The sequence below is a fragment of the Ailuropoda melanoleuca genome, chromosome 12 (genome assembly GCF_002007445.2).
Source record: "Ailuropoda melanoleuca isolate Jingjing chromosome 12, ASM200744v2, whole genome shotgun sequence".
Lineage (NCBI taxonomy): Eukaryota > Metazoa > Chordata > Mammalia > Carnivora > Ursidae > Ailuropoda > Ailuropoda melanoleuca.
Window position 1 is genome coordinate 71,215,601 of NC_048229.1, and position 17,866 is coordinate 71,233,466.

The window sequence follows — 17,866 nt, forward strand, 5'->3', positions numbered from 1 at the left end:
TAGTGAAGAGAAGGGCCATATGCACCCCAATGTTCATAGCAGCATTGTCCACAATAGCTAAATCGTGGAAGGAGCCGAGATGCCCTTCAACAGATGACTGGATTAAGAAGTTGTGGTCCATATATACAATGGAATATTACTCAGCTATCAGAAAGAACGAGTTCTCAACATTTGCTGCAACATGGATGGCACTGGAGGAGATAATGCTAAGTGAAATAAGTCAAACAGAGAAAGACAATTATCATATGATTTCTCTCATCTATGGAACATAAGAACTAAGAAGATCGGTAGGGGAAGAAAGGGAAAGAAAGGGGGGGTAATCAGAAGGGGGAATGAAGCATGAGAGACTATGGACTCTGGGAAACAAACTGAGGGCCTCACAGGGGAGGGGGGTGGGGGAATGGGATAGACCGGTGATGGGTAGTAAGGAGAGCACATATTGCATGGTGCACTGGGTGTTATACGCAACTAATGAATCATTGAACTTTGCATCAGAAACCAGGGATGTACTGTATGGCGACTAACATAATATAATAAAAAAACATTAAAAAAAAATAGGAAGGCCCTGCTCTTTCCCTGTCTGGTGAGATCCCACTTCAGGTAGAGCGGGGTGGGTGGCAGCGGCTCAAGGCCCTTCCGCTGCTCAGGATGCTACAAGATTGTTTCCACTTTACTGTTAGTTCCAGTGTCTCCGGGACTATCACAGCGTACTCTGAGGAGTGCATCGTGTGAACACCGTTGGTTGTACCACAAAACGAATACTTGGTGCCTCCCAGAAACAACATGCTGAGAAATGAGTCTTTGTTCCCCTCGCCCCCATCCAAGACAAAACCCAAACACAATAGGTAGTAATACCATTAAAATGGACAAATGCCAAATTCTCATTAGTCCCCAATGGAAACCTCAAAATCAAGGTCCTAGAGGTCTTATTTTTGAAGATCCTTCTAGTCTTTTTCTTCTTTTTATAGCTATTTATTGCTTATTAAAACTGTTGTTGATATTAAGCACACAATTGAGAGTTTTATTCACAATCAAACTAGAATTTGGAGAGAGGTTTTACATTCTGAAAGGAATCTTGATGTTCATTGATATTTCAACTCAATTTCCCCTTCAATTAAAGCAGTATATCATATGTAGCATTTTGAGTTTGTTTTCTTTGTGCCATATCTCTTTAAGCAGAATCTCCTGGTACAGAGATCTCACAAGGAGACAGTAATGCAGTGCACCCGTCCACGTGAGGCAGTGAGACGTAGGTGAGGTACATGGAGTTGTTGGGGAGTTGTAGTGAGCAATAAGGCTCACAAGGGCAGGATCATTTTATAACACATGGAACTGTATCACACACACGTGTAAGGGAGACAAGTTCAAGTGTTAAGCATGACAGAGAGAGAAATCCACTTATCTCCATTTCCTAAGCCCACCCCATTCTCTGCCCTTCAAACTAGATCCTGGTTTTGGGGTCCCCAGTGGAAATGCACAAAATATTAAAAATATTAGTTCTTGCCTTCTGAGCTTGAAAGACTTACATTCTGGTGATTTGAGAGGGGCTTAACACACTTTCAATGGGCACTGAAAATATAATCGGTTTTCACCTTTTAGACAGACTCTAGAACCTAAGCCATACGTGGACTGTGATTTCACTGTAAAACATTTAAAAATGTCGCTGTGAAGAGCAGGATGTTTTCAGGAAAAAAAAATTAAGCACATCAAAGTGTCATTACTATTAAAGACAACCAATCAAGATGTCAAGTTTCCCTCAGCCTCCAGTAAAGCTAGCCAGAAAGGATCACCGATGCTACCAGCAAGAAGAGAATGTACACGGTCTCCCCCGTGAAACTTCTTACTCCATCGGTGCTCAAGAAACCCCGGCTCTCCCACCCTCACCCAGGACGCCGACCCTAGCTCCTGTTTGGTCCAGGTTTTCCATTAGGCTCCAGATTCCCTCTGCCATCGCCCACTTATGGAGACCGCTACTACAGCTGCCCCCTTATTTGAGCTTTACTCGAATTTCTCTATTAGATCTTTCCTGTCAGTATCCAAGCATGCTATTCTCTCTCTCATTTTAAAAAAATCTCCACACATGTGGGATATATCTCCACATATCCCTCCAGCTCAGATCTAATTTCACTGATTCCCTTTATAGGAAAAATCCCTCAAAGAGTTGTCTTTACTCTCTGTCTCCATATCTTTTCTCATTCACCCAGAAGCCTTCTGGCTCAGGCGTCCCTCCCCAGCACATCACCGAAACCGCTCTTTCATGGGCACCCTGCCAGATCCAATAATTGATGGGCCTCGTCTCATTGGACACAATCAATCGCTTCCTCCTTGCTTTGCCACCTGAAGCCCATTCTCTCAGTACTTTTCCTGCCCCACAGAACTTCATTCCTAGTTTCTTTGGCTGAATCCTCCATATCTCCTGACTATTCATTGTCAGAGTGACCCCAACCTCTTGACCTCTCCTTTATCTGCACACACTCCTTCATGTGATTTCATCCAGTGCTCTGATTTTAAGTACAATCTGCATGCTGACCACTCCCCAATTCAACACTCCACACCATATTTTCCAAGAGAACATTCTACAGTGATGACTGTACTATAATCCCATGTGGCTCCGTATGGAGCCACAAGCCACATGCGGCTACTGAGCATAGCATAGAACTATGGCTAAATAAACCTTTACATTTAATTTAATTTAAATCTAAGCTTAAATAACCATGTGTGGCTAGTGGCTGTCCTACTGGGCAGCAGAGCTGGAGATGAAACCCATGCTCTGAGGCCCATATTCACACATTCAGCTGCCTATGGAGCTTCTCTGCTTGAATATGTAAAAGGCATATCGACATTCAACGGTGACCTCATGATTCTCCTCCCTGTACCCTGTTCTTCTCAATCCCATGTAATAGCAACCAGTCCTTCCAATGGTTCAGGCCCAGATAAAAAGTTGGAAGCACCCCGATCTCCTTTTTCTCACACCCTGCATCTAATCACCCAGGAAATGGAGTTCTCTTCATCTTCAGTGTGCCTCCAGTCTGACCGTGTTTCACTTTGTCTGTAGCCACTGTTGCTTCCTTGGTCTAAGCTCACCACCTCTTCTCATTTCCATGCTCATGGCGCCCTAGGGACGAGGAGAAGCCATATTCTTCACTAGAGGAGATAAGGCCGCATCATTTTAGTATTATAAAAATCATTCACTGACTGTTACTGAAGGGATGAAAAACAAACTAAGAACCTGTGAAGGAAAATCAAATGCTGCTGTGAAATGGGGGGGGGGGGCAGATCACATGACTCCCTAAAGCTTTGTAGCGCTCATTTATTTTTTTAAGATTTTTATTTATGTATTTGACAGAGAGGGAGAGACAGCCAGCGAGAGAGGGAACACAGGCAGGGGGAGTGGGAGAGGAAGAAGCAGGCTCCAAGCGGAGGAGCCTGATGTGGGGATTGATCCCAGGACTCTGGGATCAGACCTGAGCCGAAGGCAGACGGTTAACAACTGAGCCACCCAGGCGCCCTGTAGCTGTCATTTAATTAACAAAGTATCTTGGTGACGATTTCCACAAAGAAGCCACCAAAGAAAAAAGAGAATTTAAGTTCTCTTTGAGGATTTCTATCCCCTCCCAAAGGGCAAATTTTATATTGAGTTTCCCAACTACCTTCCCTCGCAATTTAAATAAAAATATGTAAGGATCCTCTGAAGGGTAAGACTTTTTTTTTTTAATTAAAAAAAATATTTAAATTCCAGTTAGTTAACATACAGCATAATATTAGTTTCAGGTGAGCAACACAGTGACTCAGCCCTTCCATACGTCCCCCGGGGCTCATCACACAAGTACCCTCCTTCATCCCCATCACCTACCCCCCCCATCTCTCTTCTGGTAACTCTCAGTTTGCTCTCTATAGTTAAGACTCTGTTTCTTGGTTTGCCCCTCTCTCTCTTTTACCCTCTTTGTTCATTTGTTTCTTAAATTCCACATATGAGCGAGATCATATGGTATTTGTCTTTCTCTGACGGACTCATTTCACTTACCGTAAGACTCTCTAGGTCCGGCCATGTCATTGCAAGTGGCAAGATTTCATTCTTGCTTATGGCTGAGTCGTATTCCATTGTAGGTATATACACCACATCTTCTCTACCAATTCATTAGTTGATGGACACTTGGGCTGTTTCCAAATTTGGCTATTGTAGATAATGCTGCTATAAATATCGGGGCGCATGTATCCCTTTCAATTAATATTTTTGTATTCTTGGGGTAAATAGAGTAGTGTAACTGTTATAGCATAGAGTAATTTTATTTTTAACTTCTTGAGGAACCTCCATACTGTTCCCACAGTGGCTGCACCAGTGTGCATTCCCACCAACAGTGTAGGAGGGCTCCCCCTTCTCCGCATCCTCGCCAACGCCTGTTGTTTCTTGTGTTGTTGATTTTAGCCATTCTTACTGGTGTGTTATCTCATTATAGTTTTGATTTGTATTTCCCTGATGATCATTGACATTGAGCATCTTTTCATGTGTCTGTTGGCCATCTATATGTTTTCTTTGGAGAAATGTCTGTTCATGTCTTCTATCCATTTTTAATTGGCTCATTTGCTTCTAAGGGGTTGAGTTCTATGAGTTTTTAAAATATATTTCAGATACTAACCCTTTACTGGGTATGTCATTTGCAAATGTCTCCCATTCTGCAGGCCGCCTTTTAGTTTTGTTGATAGTTTCCTTCCCTGTGCAGCAGTTTTTTATTTTGATGTAGTCCCAGTAGTTTATTTTTGCTTTTGTTTCCCTTGCCTCAGGAGACATATCTAGAAAGATGTTGCTAAGGCCAATGCCAAAGAAATTACTATGTTTTCTTCTAGGATTTTTACGATTTCAGGTCTCACATTTAGGTCTTTAATCCATTTGGAATTTATTTTTGTGTCTGGTGTAAGACAGTGGTCCAGTTTCATTCCTTTGCATGTTGCTGTCCAGTTTTCCCAACACCATTTGTTGAAGAGACTGTCTTTTTCCCACTGGATATTCTTTCCCGCTTTGCCAAAGATTAATTTCCCATATAACTGTGGGTTCATGTCTGGGTTTTCTCTTCTGTTCTGTTCATCTATGTGTCTATTTTTGTGCCAGAACCATACAGTTTTGTTCGCTACAGTTTTGTAACATAACTTGAAGTCCAGAATTGTGGTGCCTCCAGCTTTGCTTTTTTTCAAGATTGCTTTGGCTATTCAGGGTCTTTCCATACAGATGTGTACATTCCATACACATTTTAGGATTGCTTATTCTAGCTTTGTGAAAAATGCTGTTGGCATTTTAACGGGGATTGCATTAAATGTGTGGATTGCTTTGGGTAGGACAGACATTTAAACAGTATTTGTTCTTCCAATCCATGAGCATGAATGTCTTTCTACTTCTTTCTGTCATCTTCAGTTTCTTTCATCAGCATTTTACAGTTTTCAGGGTTCAGGCCTTCTACCTCTTTGGTTATGTTCAGTCCTTATCTCACTATTTTTGGAGCAATTACAAATGGAACTGATTTCTTAATTTCTCTTTCTGCTGCCTCATTACTGGTATCTAGAAATGCAACAGATTTCTGTATGTTCATTCTGTATCCTGTGACTTGACTGAATGCATGTGTCAGTTCCAGCAGTTTTGAGGGGGAGTCTTTAGGGTTTTCTGTATATAGTATCGTGTCATCTGCTAAGAGTGAAAGTCTTACTTCTTTCTTGCTGATCTGAGTGCCATTCTTTTCTTTTTGTTGCCTTATTGCTGTGGCTAGAACTTCCTTGAATAACAGTGGTGAGAGTAGACATCCCTGTCTTGTCCTGAACATAGAGGAAAAGCTCTGTTTTTCCCCATTTAGGATGATATTAGCCGTGGGTTTTTCGTATATGGTTGTTGGTATGTTGAGTCATGTTCCCTCTGAATCTACTATGCTGAGGGTTTTTACCATGAATGGATGTTGCACTTTGTCAAATGCTTTTTTGGTGTCTAGTGAAATGATCAGATGGCTCTTATCCTTTCTTTTATTAATGTGATGTATCATGTTGATTGATTTGCAAATATTGAACCACTCTTGCAACCCAGGAATAAATCCCACTTGATCATGGTGAATGATTTTTTAAATGTTTTGTTGGATTCGGTCTGCTAGTATTTTGTTGAGGATTTCTGCATCTACCTATCGGAGATACTGGCCTGTAGTTCTCTTTTTTAGTGGGGTCTTTATCTAGTTTTGATGCCAAGGTAACGCTGGCCTCATAGAATGAATTTGGATGTTTTCTTTCCTTTTCTATTTTTTGGAATATATTGAGAAGAATAAGTATTTATTTGACGAGTAAAATTCTTGAGCTAAAAGTAGAAACAGCAGCAAACAGAAGATTTGATTCCAAGAAGGCAACTAATCCATTTCATATTATCAATGCAGTAAGTTTACTTAGCCAGCCAAAGCAAGAAGAGAAGTAACTTACACACTTTACTATAAATATCCACAAGATTCTATGAATGTATTCATATAATCTATGGCATATAGGACATATCATTTATATTTTATTTGCTGAACACATTAATGCATTTAGTGAGCATGTAAATGAATAAAAGATTCTCAACTTTAAAAAATGAAACGACTTAGGCTTGACTATAATGCCTACGTTGCCGTAAATTCACATGCACAGCCGTGTGCACAATCATGAAGGCTGAAAGACAATATTTGTATAAACCAGCAGAAAGCTGATTGAAGAGTCTAACATCAGCTCATACAGGCCTCTGAGAGACAGTAATTATTTAAACAAATAGACACCAAGGCCAAGTATATAAAAGATGAGTATTTGCCAGTTACAACGTATTATTTGCTTCTCGATGATAATTAAGGTATTGTCTGCCCTTTTCTTTATCCTGTATTGAGGAGCAAAGTGACCAAGAACAGGCTACACAGCAATCATCTCGTCTCTCACTGTTTGATGTTTGCAAACAGTCGATCCTTTGGAAACAGGCTGTCTGCCTAGCTAATGGAATCTCTGTTGGTCACTCTTTCACCCTATTCTCAAAGAGACAGGACTTTGTTAAAAAAAAAAAAAAATCAATCCTACCCTAAGGAATAGCTACATAAATGGTGGGGCCTGATGCAAAATGAAAACACAAGGCCCTTTGTTTAAAAAAAAAAAAATTATTGGGATGCCTGGGTGGCTCAGTTGGTTAAGTGTCTGCATTTGGCTCAGGCCATGATCCCGGAGTCCTGGGATCGAACCCTGGGTCGGGCTCCCTCCTCAGCGGGGAGCCTTCTTCTCCCTCTCCCTCTGCTGCTCCCCTGTTCATGCTCTCTCACTCTCTAATAAATAAATAAAACCTTTAAAAAATTATTAAAGATTTCATGTTAGTGACAGCAGAGCATTAGACCGAACACAGAGTCCTTCTGAGCCTGAGGCTTTGTGGATGTCACAGGTCCCACATCCATGAGGCCAGCTTTGCCGGACCTGCAGGTGGTCACATGCACCAGTTTTAAGACACGATTTTAGATTTTCCAAGTTCTTAATGACCCTGTGGTCTAACACTGATGTCACCTGCCCTTCCTATATGGAGACTAGCACCTCTGGTCAGGTGAGCCTGGCTGTCCCTTGGATCACAGACTGTCCCAGCCGAACCTGGATGGCAGCAGCGTGATGTGTGACAACCACACAGCTGAGACTCCACCTGCCCCTGTGAACGCCGAGGAGCTTGGCTGGGACAAGGGGCAATTTGAACACGATCGTTCCTCCACTCACATCTATTTTAAAGCATTTTCAGTAACCTTGTCGAAAGCAGTCAGTAACTGTTCTCGGCACTAGTGGAGAACAGACTACCTCCAGGTCACGGGAATGCCCCCCACCGCCCCCCGTCCGTGGTGCAAGACCACAATTCCATTTCTGAGCCACCCCGCACTGCATGTCAGCCTGCACGGCGAGCTGGTAAATGCACACATTTAGAGAGACCGCCAGCGATTCAGTCTACTTAACTGGACCGAGTCCAGAGAATTTTCCAGCCAACTGGCACTGGGTCTCTAATTTACAGCTGGCAAGCAACCTCTGTAACTACTTCCAGGTCCTCGGTAGAACTGTTTAATGTCTACCTTTAACACACGAACCACCTGACTTCAGACACAACATTCAGCAGCTCTGACCGCAGGGTGAAGAGTTATAAAATTTACAGCTTCTTAAGTTGGAAAACCACAGCAGGGCTGGACTCTACCAAGTGCCCTCTGAAGGAGGGGGGCTTGGTTTCTGCTTAGGGCACACAAAGTTAAAACAAAGGACACACTGAGTCATCTTGGGTAAATGGCTTTCTTTCCTTTGCTCCCACTTTTAATTTGTAATGTTAAAACTACAAATGCCTTCCACCGGTTTTGTATTATTTTTTCATTGAAGGCCTTTTATTTTTTTATTGTAATTTTTATTTTTTAAAGATTTATTTCATTTATTTCGAGACAGAGAGTGGAGGAGGGACAGCGGGAGAGGATCCCAAGCAGACTCCACGCTGAGCATGGAGCCCCGGCGGGGGGGAGGGCTCGATCTCAGGACCGAGAGATCACCAGCCCAGCGGAAATTAAGAGTCAACCCACCGAGCCACCCAAGCACCCCCCATTTAAGGCCTTTAAAAAAAAAAAAGGTGTCCTAATTCTCCCAAATAAATCAGAGAGTTACAAATAGGCTTTAAAGGCTGGCCTTTTCATTAATGCAAGCTAGAAAGCTGGTTTCTTGTCCTCAGTGATGAGTCTGACTGCTCTGCGATGACAGCAAAGCTCTTGTGGTTATTCTATGCCAGCGCAGTGTACGCGCAGTGGCTCGTGACAGGGCACTAGCTAGGAAGGCTGGGACTCAAGTCTCTGATATTGTCTGACTCCAAAACTTGACGTCCTATCTCTTACCACACTCTCTCTCCAACCCCGAAACACAATGCCTAGGACCGTACTGTAAAATTCGGAAAACTGTACGAACCCTGGGAAGTGTTCTTTTTTTTTTTTTTTTAAAGATTTTTTATTTATTTGACAGATAGAGACAGCCAGCGAGAGAGGGGACACAAGCCAGGGGGAGTGGGAGAGGAAGAAGCAGGCTCATAGCAGAAGAGTGATGTGGGGCTCGATCCCAGAACACCGGGATCACGCCCTGAGCCAAAGGCAGATGCTTAACCGCTGTGCCACCCAGGCGCCCCCTGGGAAGTGTTCTATCCCCGGGACTCAACAGCGGGCTACGGCATCTGCCTTGTGCTTGGGTTCAAACCTGGAGCCTGTGTTTCTGACAGTGCGAACGTCTGGTTTCAGCATACATGACTTTTAATCTCCTCAATCCATTTTCCCCTGGGTTTATTTAGAGGTTTCACTGACCCTGCTGTTGTGACAACTGAAAGAGGATACGCTTTGCAGACTGGCCCTTCCAGATAAACCGTGACTCGAACGGGACCTTACAGGTTGAGTGACGCTCAGGGAAGGGATGGCTCTGTGGGGTGGAGTCATGCCTTTTTTTGTAAGGTCCTGTAATTTCTGGAAGCCTCTGTGATGTCACAACTCTGCCCGTTGTCTTCGCCTCCTTGTTTGCTTCCAGGTTGGAAGGACACCCCGGGGATCCTCAGGGCTAGTATGGGGAGGGGGGGCTTGGACAAGACACAGCAGCGCAAAGACTCTGCCAGGAACCGGGAAATGCATCTATGAGGCAGGTTCACAGGAGGGGGCGGACGACAGTTCTCATTCGACCCGCCCGCATTCCTCGGAGTTTAATGAAGAGAATAAATAGTGTTCTCTGACCCGTCACACAAGTATTTGCCATGAATTAACCGGGGGCCCAGGCTTCAAATAGCAAATGGCAGCCTCTAGACAAATGAGGTGGCATCACAAAAGCGCCTCAGAATCGTCCTCTGGAGCCTGAGCTTTCTCTCATCTGTTCCAAATTAATTCTCCATTACTTCTTTGCCTCTTTTGTGTTTTGTGTCTTCACTCAAGTCCGTGCTGCTTGGCTACTCTCCTCTCCCCGCCGCTGATTTTATCCTGAGACACATCTTCACTCACGCTGGCCCCTTCCCCGTGGGGAGAGTTCCGACGTCAGGGGCACGAGACAGGAGCTGCCTGAGAAGGTGACGCTCCACCCGTGTCACTGATCAACGGGCCTGTCCACCTGCTCCCCACCGCGCCGTCGCCTCCTGGGGCTGCCGTGTGCAGGAAGTTGTTTATTACAGTAATTTTCCGGAGATGTCTTTTTCTGCCTTGAAACTGGCCTGCGGCTCACCGATTTCTCACTTACTGGCCTTACCACGGCAGCTGTCGCTGTCAGCGGCAGGACTCACCCCTGTTAACGCTATTGAACGCGACGGGCTTCCTAAGAGTTAAACATCCCTTGTGCGGCTTCACACGGACAGAAACAGTCCTCAACATACAAGAGAGCTTGTGTTTTCAAGACTTTTCATAAAGAAATGAACGCTGTCAGAACACAGGTGATCATATTTCATTCTTCGAATAGCAACCTGTGTTATCATGTCATTCTGAGTCCTGTTGGTCCCACAGGGATGAGATGACTGTATAATGAAACACTCACGATGAATTTCCTCACCTTCCCTCCCCCTGCAGGGCAGTTTGATACAGAGTGTGACTCGGTTGTTGTTGTTGTTTTGTGTGTGTGTGTGTGTGTGTGTTTGAGAGAGAAGGAGACAGAGATGGAGAAAGAGAAATGAGGGAGACACAGAGACAAAGTGGAAGAAAGAGCCAGAAGGGAGAAGAGGAAGAAATGGGAGGGAAGAGGAGGAGAAGGGGGAAGGAAAGGATGCATCAACTAGGAAAAAAGCTCACTTTCAGTCACTTCTTAAAAATGTGTCATCTCAAGGGGCACCTTATCATGAAAAAGTAAATTGTGTGTGTGTGTGTGTGTGTGTGTGTGTGTGTGTGTATGTGTTTTAAAAGATTCACTTATTTGTTTTGGGGAGAGAGAGAGCACACGTGGGTGTGACTAGTGCAGGGGCAGAGGAAGAAGGAGAGAGAGAATCTCAGGCAGGCTCTATGCTGAATGAGGAGCCCAATTCGGGGCTCGATCCCAAGACCCAGAGATCATGACCTGAGCTGAAGCCAAGAGTCAGATGCCTAACTGACTGAGCCACCCAGATGCCCCAATTTTTTGTGTTTTTAATTCTTATTACCAAGGTCTCTTAAAACTCTGTGTTAAACAGGCCTTTTGCACAGTGCTTGAACAAAGTACAAAGTCCGTAACCTTACATTACCTCTATCACAATCTCAACATGGAAATATATTTTCAGCTATCCTCAAAAAGCCCAAAATATATCTGTATACCTCAGATTAAATGACTGTTTTTCAACAAAAGCATGTGTAAATTTCAACTCTGATGTTCTATTTTCACATTTCTGTGCAACCGTTCAAATATAAGTCTTTACACAACACCCCCCCTCACCCCCAATCCAGCTATGTGGGATATAGAAGCAACACGGTTATCTTTTCTCATGTTCCCAAAGCCAATAAAGTAAACATGATGTGGTATGGTCCATACATAATGTCCTAAAGACTTAACATACAAGCTGACTGTTCAATCCTTCAGATGACTAATGAGCACACTAGTTCAATAATAAATTCTTTAGACTTTATGCCAGATTTACGTTGTGGGGAATATGTTGAATAGAAGAAATATGTGGAAATTATCTAGTTAATAATAACTGTCTCTGTAGTGATCTCAGAAATCTTACGATTGCCAAATCAATATTGATTTCTTTTTTTTTTTTTGCTGGGGTGTGTGTATGTGTGCGTGTGTACGAGTGGTTTTTCCCTGGGCAAGGCAGAAATTTAATACAGGGTCCTGAAAATTAGCTCCTTTTCTTCAAGTCATTTACATGTATATGTATGAATGTACTTCAAAATAAAAACTTGATTGATGGACTTAAATAATGCCTTAAATTTAAGACCTAAGACAATCATATAAATCCTTGATTACCCTTAGGAGTTTCCCTTGGCCACCGAGGAAATCAATGGGGCCAGCTCTGTTTAAATTGACATCCACCTGTTGCAAATGTTGAAACATGTTGAGTCAAAGTTCCAGGGAGAATGAATGTTTGTAACAGAGACTGCATTTTAAATTGGGTGACTCAGTGATAGAAGTGAAGGTCTGTTTTCCATTTAGTTTAAACTGAGCTTCCCTATGAAGACATTCTAGAAGGTTTCGACATGTAAAAAGAACCAGACGCACAAAACACTTCTTTTTGGTGTCAGGCCATGTGCTTATTAGGGTTAATGGACAGCAGTCAATTATTCCCAGGATTGCATTACCTTTGCCTTGCACTGCGCTATGCCTGGGGGCGGGGGGAACTGAGAAGATCTGGTAAATCCACCACCCTGGGAGGGCAAGTTGCTACTCTCCCAAATTAAGCAAAATCTGCTGTGAACTAACTGGTCAGCAACTTCTTATGGGCAAATCATTCACTTTGGGAAAGGCAAGCATTTTAGGAAGCACATTGATTCCTCAAATGCAATTTAGGAGATCAAATTTCAATCCTCTAAGTGCTATTCACTCTACTTAACTTTAAACCGTACAGTTTTAAGACGAGTCCTCAGAGATGATGAAATCCAGTGGCTTTTAAAAGGTGTACTGCACAAGTTCAGACCCTTCAGAGAACTTGGGATTATGACCGTGGTGTGGCACAGAAGGGGCTAGAATGAGAAGGAGAAGGCTGGCTACTCTGCCTGGCACTCCTGACTTTGGTCAGAAGCTCTCCTTTCATTTGCTTTCTTAATATTATTATTATTTGGGCATAGTTGACACACCATGTTATAATTGTTTCAGGTGTACGACATAATGATTCAACAAGTTTGTTCATTATGCTCTGCCCCCACCAAGGGTAGCCATCGTCCTGTCATTTGTCTTATTCATCACCTGCATGTATGACTTCTCAATTTGGAAAGAAGGTTCTAGTCTTGGAACGAATGAATACATTTTATCAGTGGATGTCATTCATTCAGTAAACATTTTTGGGGGGCATCTACAATGTCCCAGATATCATGCCAGTTGTGGATGAAGATGAGCAAGTCCTCTTTCTGCTACTCTGGGGTCTGGGATGATTCAAAGGCATTTCGGGACACTGCCATAGGATATAGTGGAAGACACGAGCTCAGCCTCCTGTCTCAAATGAGAAGACTGGGACCCAGAGAGTTTAAGTGACTCATGCAGAGTGACATAGGGAACAGCAGAGCCAACTATTTATACATAGATGTGCCCTGTTCTAACCCATGCTGTTTCCAACAAGAATGGGATCCACATACAACACTCACTCTTCATAGACTACAATGTTTTGGCAACCTAATTTATGTCGTAACCATTGGTGTATCTCCAATGCTTCATAGAGGACTGGGCATAGAATGGGCACCCAATGAATGTTTGCTTAATTTTCTTTCTATCAGACATGGAAGTGAAGAGAGGAGAACTGCTTTGAAGGTAGATATGTAGATCAATAACATGGTGGCTGAAGACAAGAGCTAGCTAAGATATTGGGAGGATCTGATTAATACATATGAAGCAGAGAATCATTATCCCCCCAATGCCATCCCCATGTATTTTGACTAACATACCCTTCTGCTAGATTTTACACTATAATAAGAACTTAGCGAACATTCAGTAATATTAAGAGGCCAAGAGACAAAGTGCTTTCTTTCATAGACTTATACTTTCTGTGGATGGAATAGCATTTTTCATTTTGGTAGGTTGGTTCCCACACTTTGATTCCAGCATCCCACAGGACTGTTAAAACACATTCAACATTTTATATTGGAGTGAACATATTTTTGGCTCCCAAAGTACTCATTTTGGTTCAATCCATAGCTGTACGGAAAGGCACGTGAACTTTATTTAACTTCCTTTAAAGAATATAGCCATGGATTACTTGGATACTGATACATAGTTTCATTTTGGAAAATGTACGTTATTGCTTATTGTGATTTTAAGTTTTAAAAATCATTGTGTTCTACTGAGTTTGGAAAGGTATGAACATGTGAAAAAAAACTGACCAGAAATTTGTTGATGTCCCCCTGAGAGCAATAAAGTATAATTTAAAATTAAAGTCATTAACCCAAATTCTTTTAAAAGATAAAACAGACATAATACTAGGTTTCTAGATTTGATTTTCTTTTTTTTTTAGCTGCTAACATAGTTGCAACTTTTGAATGAAACCATAACTCCTTTAAAAATACAAGCAAGGCACATCCAATTAATCATATGAGTTTCCCTCTAGATTGTTTTCAGACAGGCCACATTCCTAAGATGTTAATTTAAGCTTTCTTTCAATCTGTAAGTAGAATGAGTCCATAAAATAAGATTCTGTACAATAGCTAAACAAATGTGACCTTAATCTATAGTGGCAATACTACGACCCCATGTTAATAGACATTACTATAGTTCTTATTCTGTTCATATGAGAATAAGAAATTATTTTAACAAATACATATCTGGTTGAAACTAAGGAAGACTTTGTTTTTATGATTTTATTTAGAGTTAGCCAATATTTCTCCTTACATTTTGGCCTATTTTCAAGGAGGTGTCTGTATTGCAAGGAGACAGATGACGGACCTGGCCAATTTTGGAGAGCTCCATCGCCAATTGAGGTCCTCCCACCATTTCTCAAAAACAGCTGCATCAGGAAAAATTGAGGAACTGGTGAACACTCCAAAGACATAGGGTCGGTCAAGGCTACACAATACGGATGAATGAAATAAGGAGTTATGTTTAAATTAAGCAAAACATAAACAAAAATTCTTAGCTCCAGCCTGGGTGCAATGTTCAGTGACAACATGTCCGTTATCTGGTTAATTTGATCAAGGCAGACAATGCCAGGGGATATTTTAGGTCCCAAAGATTAAAGCAAGAGGGAACTCTGTTATTCTGCCTTGCTCGCTCCATCATTGCCTGTCTTATTCTTTGTTGTGGTTTTCCTGTAGATATATATTTAATGGCAAACCTTAAATTACAGGCAGAATTGTGAAAACCCTATTAGAAAAGCTTTGTGTTTATGAACAAGACTGGAGAGAGAAACAATGACAAAAAATGGTTGCTTGGCACGATGTAGTAAACCACGTCTTTGTCCCCGGGTATATGCTGTGCACTTTGCTCTGATGGCCCGTGGCGGACGCCATGAGAGGCACCTGCCCCACTTCCTGACTTAGGTCGTTTTGCAGCCACAGACCTTGGTTTGTGTACATTTGCTCAGAGATGGATCAAAGGCCTCTTGGCAAAACTAATGAAGCGTTGTTGCTCTAAAACGAATAGCTTGCAAGCTAAATACAGCTCTCAGAAGAAAACAGAACTTTCCTAAAGAGAAGGAAAAGAAGTTTCCGGCTCAGATGCTTGATAGGAAAAGAAAAAGAACATTAAAAAAAAAAAAGTTTGAAAAAAATATCCAGAAACCTTGAATCAGAATTCCATTTCTGTGCGTTAGATTTAATCAAAGTGTAATTTCAGGGGCTGGATCCATTGCTGAGCTCCCAACCACCCTCAGTCCAGTTTTTTTGTTGTTTTTTGAGATTTTATTTATTTGAGAGAGAGAGAGGGAAAGAGAGAGAGAGAGAGAGAGACAGAAACAGAGCATGAGCAGGGGGGAGGAAGCAGAGAGAGAGGGAGAAGCAGACTCCCTGCTGAGCAGGAAGCCTGAGGACCAGAGATCCTGACCAGAGGCAAAGGCAGACTGACGCTTAACCAACTGAGTCACCCTGGGCCCCTTTAGTCCAGTTTGATTTGGAGTTCCTGCTCTCACCTCCTAAATGAAAGAGTTGAGAGCGCTGGGAGAGTATTTCCCAACTACAGCTTCTGAGTAAGTGATGTGAGATCTCTGAGGGACCTCCCACCACACAGACAGAGGTGACAGGACCTAATATCTCAAGTGACAAGATAATAGGAATTTAAATGAATTTAAGCCATTGTCACCATCTAGAACCAAGGTTGCAAACTCAAGTACCTACTGGGGCCACAAGTTCCGTGTTGCTAGGCGATATCCAAATCTCCATTTTTATACGACATCACGTGGTATTACGGCATCTGTCCATTGTGTTTCTGTATTACACAGACGTGGGAGCTGGGTGTGGCTGGTAGTCACGAGTTTGCTAGCCATGGTCCGAGGTTTGGATTTTTACCAGTTTATGTATTTATTTATTTTAAGCAGGCGCCACACCCAGCATGGAGCCCAGTGCAGGGCTTGAACTCACGACCCTGACATCAACACCTGAGCTGAAATCAGGAGTCAGACGCTTAACCAACTAAGCCACTCAGACACCCCCTTGAGATTCAGACTTTTAAAAAATATATATGTGAAAAGTTCAGAAGGCAAAGTGATAAGAATTGCTACACCGCTGTGACAGGCACTTTGTAAGCACTGAACCTGTCTTACATTATCCTTATAATAACCCTAACACTTAGCTAGTATTGCCTGTCCACTTTACAAACGTGGACCTTAAGGGACACGGATGTTAAGAAATCTAACCCGATAACTTGTTCAAGTTATGCAGTTAGTTAAGAATCTGTCCTCTTAACCATACTAGGTGTACAACATCTGATTTAGAATCCAAAGTGACGTGTTTTTTTCCAATGGTCTTCTACTCATCTTTCTTAGTAAATGTTTAAAGGCGGTGCCTTAAATAACAATAGTTAAATTAAGCTCATGTTTCCTTTATTTGAGAAGAGAGCAGCACGACCAGACTGAGTGGATACATCATACTTGTAGAGGGAGGGGCGCCTGGTAATCTGGTACCTCGGGGGTCTGGTAATCTCAGCCCTCAGCAAGTGGTAGCCAGGGCGACTTCGACACAACCTCAGGCAAATCGACTGGCTCTGAAAGCTGCGATTGGCCCTGCTTTACAAACAGAAAAGGCAACCTCAGAGACACGGACGAGGACAAGGAAAATGAACGTGTGACACTTGTCTCGCAGAATCCTCTGCAGGTACACTGGCTGATTACTATCCATGAACTTCTCTTCTCTTCCCTCCAAGGGAACAACAACTACACAAGTAAGGTGGTTTGCTCTGACTCAACCTTTCTTGGCGTTCAAGCAAGCGTTCTTTCTCCTCTGTCATCCTACGTCCGACGCCGGGTTACCGATGCGAATAGCTACAGTGGTCTATCCAAATGGAAGACGCAGACACTATGGAATTATCTACAATGTGTTCCTACTATATTCCTTAGCATTCATGGCAGTCAAGTGCAATGCTGAGAGGCAGGCATCTAAATTTGAAAATCTGTGCATTCTCTTAGAGACCCATTGGACTCCTGCCCTTGTCCCCAAAATGGAGATGCTGTCTCTTCCTCTTTGCACTTTGCAATTTAGCTTATTAGGAAACAAATCTGAACTAGAAGGACAGGAGTTCTTCAAGCTAGCTCAAAGTGGGGCCATCATTATAAATACAGCAAGATCCACCGAGCAGGGAACAAAGAGAAGGAGCTTACCTCAATGACCAGTGTCTCGTTGGTGGGTCCTGGTGCATACAGACGTTCTGGGTGGTTGAAGGCTCGCTGGTATTCAAACACGGTCCCAGCAAAGGGGAACTCCCCAGGCCAGTCGATGCTCCAGCCCCCCGTGAGGTAATACTTCTGCTCCAGGCTTCTGACCGCAAGGTAACTGGAGGAGAGCTGCAGCTCCTGGATCTCAATGCTTCGGGCCCCCGCTGGAATGGTGACTACTGGATAATATTCTAAATGGGAAGAACAGTGCTGTTTTCCATGTTGCACACTTGAGAAACAGGGCTAAAAATGCTCCGAGACATAGTGATGTCCACTTTTACAGAGTGGGGTTGTTGAATCATGAACAGACATTCATCCCTACTCTATGAAGTGCAAATAAATGATCAATTATTCCATTTTCCCAGTGGAAGGAACACCAGAGAGAAACTGTGGTTCCCT

At 42.8% G+C, this 17,866-nt stretch overlaps 1 protein-coding gene across 1 annotated transcript in view; it reads right to left on the bottom strand.

Annotated features, from left to right (window-relative positions):
- Nucleotides 1-17,866, bottom strand: part of ADAMTS18 (ADAM metallopeptidase with thrombospondin type 1 motif 18) — a 78,146-nt gene that overhangs the window by 24,326 nt on the left and 35,954 nt on the right. The window contains exon 13 of the mRNA XM_034639606.1: nt 17,414-17,658. Within this exon, the coding sequence (XP_034495497.1) occupies nt 17,414-17,658 (245 nt within the window). The remainder of the gene's footprint in view (nt 1-17,413; nt 17,659-17,866) is intronic.